Source organism: Rhinopithecus roxellana, chromosome 10 (assembly GCF_007565055.1).
Source record: "Rhinopithecus roxellana isolate Shanxi Qingling chromosome 10, ASM756505v1, whole genome shotgun sequence".
Lineage (NCBI taxonomy): Eukaryota > Metazoa > Chordata > Mammalia > Primates > Cercopithecidae > Rhinopithecus > Rhinopithecus roxellana.
Window position 1 is genome coordinate 83,420,166 of NC_044558.1, and position 4,981 is coordinate 83,425,146.

Genomic DNA, 4,981 nt, shown 5'->3' on the forward strand with positions numbered 1-4,981 from the left:
ACACGGTGAAACCCCGTCTCTACTAAAAATACAAAAACTAGTCGGGCCGGGCGCGGTGGCTCAAGCCTGTAATCCCAGCACTTTGGGAGGCCGAGACGGGTGGATCACGAGGTCAGGAGATCAAGACCATCCTGGCTAACACCGTGAAACCCCGTCTCTACTAAAAAATACAAAAAACTAGCCGGACGACGTGGCGGGCGCCTGTAGTCCCAGCTACTCGGGAGGCTGAGGCAGGAGAATGGCATAAACTCCGGAGGCGGAGCTTGCAGTGAGCTGAGATCCGGCCACTGCACTCCAGCCTGGGCGATAGAGTGAGACTCCGTCTCAAAAAAAAAAAAAAAAAAAAAAAAAACTAGTCGGGCGAGGTGGCAGGCGCCTGTAGTCCCAGCTACTCGGGAGGCTGAGGCAGGAGAATGGCGTGAACCCGGGAAGTGGAGCTTGCAGTGAGCTGAGATCCGGCCACTGCACTCCAGTCTGGGCAACAGAGCGAGACTCCACCTCAAAAAAAAAAAAAAAAAAAAAAAAAAATAGAAAAGGGCCTGATCAAAGCTGGCACTAAAATATGAATAAGGAGGCCGGGTGCAGTCACTCATGCCTGTAATCTCAGCACTTTGGGAGGCCAAGGTGGGAGGATGAGCCCAGAAGTTTGAGACCAGCCTGGGCAACATGGTGAAACCCTGTCTCTATGAAAAAATTTTAAAACTTAGCCGGGCAGGCTGGGCGCGGTGGCTCACACCTGTAATCCAAGGTGTGCGGGTCACCTGAGGTCAGGAGTTCAAGACCAGCCTGGCGAACATGGTGAAACACCGTCTCTACTAAAAATACAAAAATTAGCTGGGTGTGGTGGCACATGCCTGTAGTCTCAGCTACTTGGGAGGCTGAGACTGAGGCATGAGAATTTCTTGAGCCCGGGATGCGGAGGTTGCAATGATCAGGCCACTGCACTCCAGCCTGGGTGACAGAGCGAGACTCCATCTCAAAAAAAAAAAAAAAAAAAAAAAAAAAAAAATATATATATATATATATATATATATATATATATGAACAAGGATTTCAAGCAGTAACTCTGGAGCACAGCCTCTGGTTCTGGGCCCTGAGATTGCAGAGGCACGATGGAGAGTCCAGTGATGTCCAAGGACACACGGAGTTGAGATGAAGCCTTCGACCCACCACACTCACAGCAGTTACGGGGCCGTCCCTGCACACCGGCGTGGGCATATACTGCAGAAATTTCCAGAGATACCGCATTCCGCACATCTCATGCCAGCTTCACATTTCCTCCCCAGAAATTCCCTGTGGGTGCTGGCCTTGAACTCCTGGAAGTCACCTGCTCCTTGGTGGTACAGTTGTGTCTGTCAACCCTAGGCTTTAAAATTTTGTCTAGTCAAATCAACAGGTTCCTTCCACGAAGAAAGGCAAAGATGCATGCATGTGTCTTTTTGTGAAGTATGTGTGTGTCTGAGTCAGGCATCTGCCCACCTCGAGGGTAACCTCAGCATTTCCTTTCAGCCCTTTCACTCAGCCGTGGCCAGCAGAACTTTGTGTGTTTTCTGGAGAAAAGCTGAGTAAATGGTTTTACCATGGGCGGGACGCTGACTGCTCTTCCTCCTCACCCTGGCCCTTTATATATCTCCAGACAGCCATGGCGAACACATCTGGCTCCAGAAGCCCCCACCGAAGCTGGCCTTGCTCTGTCTCGCCATGGCCTCTCACTCAGGTATTGCTCGCTGGTCCTGGTGCTTCCGGAGTCTTGGGCATCATCTTATCTCACCAGGAAGATTCTGGAAGCACTGCCCCCAGGGTTGGCTCAGCACAGCTGCAGGGGGAGCCGGGTGGACAGGGGTGTGTGATGCATGCGTTCACGGCATCGTTCTCTCTCCAGGCCCCACGACGTCTGTGCTGTTTCTGCTGTGCTGCCTGGGAGGCTGGCTGACCTCCCACACGTTGCCCGTCCATTTCCTACGACCAAGTGATATACAGAAAATAGTCGAGGAATTACAGTCCCTCTCGAAGATGCTTTTGAAAGATGTGAGTGTCCTAGAGATTTCTTTTCTAAACGATTTCTTAAAAATGCCTTCCATTGCCCTCCGAAGAGGCTCATCTCTCCAGACCTGAAGCCAGGGCTGTGGCTATGCCAGGAAGGGATGGGGGCAACTAGACAGGAGAAGATGGCTTTTTTTTTTTTTTTTGAGATAGAGTCTCACTCTGTCGCCCAGGCTGGAGTGCAGTGGTGTGATCTTGGCTCACTGCAACCTCTGCTTCATGGGTTCAAGCGATTCTCCTGCATCAGCCTCCCGAGTAGCTGGGAGTACAGGCACATGCCACCATGCCTGGCTAATTTTCATATTTTTAGTAAAGACAGAATTTCTCCATGTTGGCCAGGCTGGTCTCAAACTCCTGACCTCAAGTGATCTGCTTGCCTCGGCCTCCCAAAGTGCTGGGATTACAGGCATTAGCCACTGTGCCCAGCCAAGATAGCTTTGATCAAACGAACAAATACCCAAACTTGGAAGCAATTCATGAAATTGGCATTATCCTTCTCATCTGCCTTGGCATTTAGACTTTAGCCTTGGCTTTTATAAAAGGCAGAGGTTGTTACCAACCAAAGATGACTGGGCAGTTCAGGTTGATGAGGTGCTGCTGGCAATTTGGTCTGACTCAAAAATGGTTAGTCCTTAGAAAGAGGGCAGGGAGGGAGTGGTCCAGACTCCTTGGTTGGTTTGGGAAAACTCTCCCCTGTATCTTGGATGCCTTTCTGGACAAGCCTAACACTCTCCTCTATAAGTGGGGCATATGTGGCTTTAACACAGAGTACAAAGGGCGGAAGTCCATGGAAGGCCAGATGTGCTGTAGTTTCCACCACCCTGAGCACGTGAGAGTGGGTTCTGGAAGGCTGGGGAGGCCTCAGCTGGATGGGTCAGTGGTTCTGAGCACAGGCTTCAGGACTGCAGCCACCTAAGCTCTAGTTTCATCTGGAAATGGGGTTAGTGATGGCATAACCTCATAGGGTTGTGATACTGATCAGATAAATATATCCACCAGGCAGGTTGTGGAGGAAGCATGCAAACATTCACTGTCAGGACTTGCCGCTGTTATCGCAAACCCAACACTCACCATTTCTCCTCATTCCACAGGTGGAGGAAGACAAGGGGGTGCTCGTGTCCCAGAATTACACGCTGCCGTGTCTCACCCCTGATGCCCAGCCGCCAAACATCATCCACAGCCCAGCCATCCGGGCATATCTCAAGACAATCAGACAGTTAGACAACAAATCTGTTATTGATGAGATCATAGAGCACCTCGACAAACTCATATTTCAAGATGCACCAGAAACAAACATTTCTGTGCCAACAGACACCCATGAATGTAAACGCTTCATCCTGACTATTTCTCAACAGTTTTCAGAGTGCATGGACCTTGCATTAAAATCATTGACTTCTGGAGCCCAGCAGGCCACCACTTAAGGCCATCTCTTCCTTTCAGAATGGCAGGAACTTAAGGAGCCTTAAAAAGATGACCGACAGCTAAGTGTGGGAACTCTGCCGTGATTCCTTAAGTACATTTTTCCAATGAGTAATCTCAGTGACCCCTCAGATGGGCTACTCCTGGGAGGGCTGAGATGTAAATTTGTGAATTACCTTGAAAAACATTAGGTTATTGTTATTAGTCTTGGTATGTATGGAATGCTTTTCTTCAGGAGGCTTAAACCTTACTTATTATACCCTTGTGAGGGCAGGAGGTGGCAGTTATGTTAATTTATTGATATTTATTGTACTAAAAGTTGTTAATGCTCCCTGGGGGAGCCCTAGGAATCTATTTAATAAATTATATTGAATTTTTCTCATAATCTGTCATGCGTTTTGTGAGGGGCTTGACATTGGCAAATGGGACTCTAAGCTGGGTAGCATTGTGGCAGCGGGCAGATGGACATGCTCTAGAAAGAGGTATCACTTTACTACTGTCATTTCTTCCCACTGGACAGGCTCAGTAAAAAATAATGACCCTGAGCTGGGCACTGTGGCTCACACCTGTAATCTCAGCACTTTGGGAGATAAAGGCAGGAGGATCACTTGAGCCTGGGAGTTCAAGACCAGCCTGGGCAACATAGTGAGACCCCATCTCTATTTCAAAAAAGAAAGAGAAAAAAACTAATGACCTTGGCAGGGCATGGTGGCTAGTTTCGTCTGGAAATGGCAATGGTGATGGCCACAGCCTCATAGGGTTGTAACACAGATCAGATATCCCAGCACTTTGGGAAGCTAAGGCTGGAGGACTGCTTGAGGCCAGAGTTTCGGACCAGCCTGGGCAACATAGCAAGATCCCACCTCTAAAAAAACCAAACCAAACCAAACCAAAACAAAACAGAAAAATCAGCATGGTGGTGTGCTACTTGGGAGGCCGAGGTGGGAGGATTGCTTGAGCCCAGGAGTTCAAGGCTGCAGTGAGCTAGGACAGCACCACTCACTCCAGAGACAAAGCAAGATCTCAGGAGCAATAAATACTCATTGAGCATTTTCTTTATGCCAGGTCATGTTAAGTACCATCCTCTTTTCATAGGTAGGGAAACTGAGGCAAGAAGTCAGTCAGTCACTTGCTCAAGGCCACACAGCTATTAAGGGGTGGAGCCCAGATTCCAGCCTGGGCTTCTCCGCCTTACCCAGCCTTTGACGCTCCCCGGGCAGTGGCTGGGTCTCACAGGCTCTCGATGCCAGGTGCGGCATGCAGCAATCTTACAGTGTCCTCTGCACAACTCCCCACTGGGTTTTCAGGGCCTAGGGGACTTCTTCATAGCCAGGTCCAAAGATTTTGTCATTTGAATCATTGTTTTTTTTTTTTTTTGAGACGGAGTCTCGCTCTGTCGCCCAGGCTGGAGTGCAGTGGCCGGATCTCAGCTCACTGCAAGCTCCGCCTCCCGGGTTCATGCCATTCTCCTGCCTCAGCCTCCCGAGTAGCTGGGACTACAGGCGCCTGCCACCTCGCC

General features: G+C 49.5%; 1 protein-coding gene across 1 annotated transcript; it reads left to right on the forward strand.

The window, feature by feature from the left end:
* Positions 1 to 1,658: 1,658 nt before the first annotated feature.
* On the forward strand, positions 1,659 to 3,883 carry IL31 (interleukin 31). The gene is made up of 3 exons (XM_010368345.2): positions 1,659 to 1,717; positions 1,883 to 2,028; positions 3,135 to 3,883. Exons 1-3 carry the CDS (start codon positions 1,702 to 1,704, stop codon positions 3,462 to 3,464), a joined length of 492 nt encoding a protein of 163 aa, XP_010366647.1. The 5' UTR covers positions 1,659 to 1,701; the 3' UTR covers positions 3,465 to 3,883.
* Positions 3,884 to 4,981: the final 1,098 nt, after the last annotated feature.

What these genes read in the sequence shown, in the direction of transcription:
- IL31 (XM_010368345.2), top strand. An exon ending in CGAAGATGCTTTTGAAAGAT is followed by an intron (nt 2,029 to 3,134) that starts GTGAGTGTCCTA and finishes CTCATTCCACAG; the next exon opens with GTGGAGGAAGACAAGGGGGT.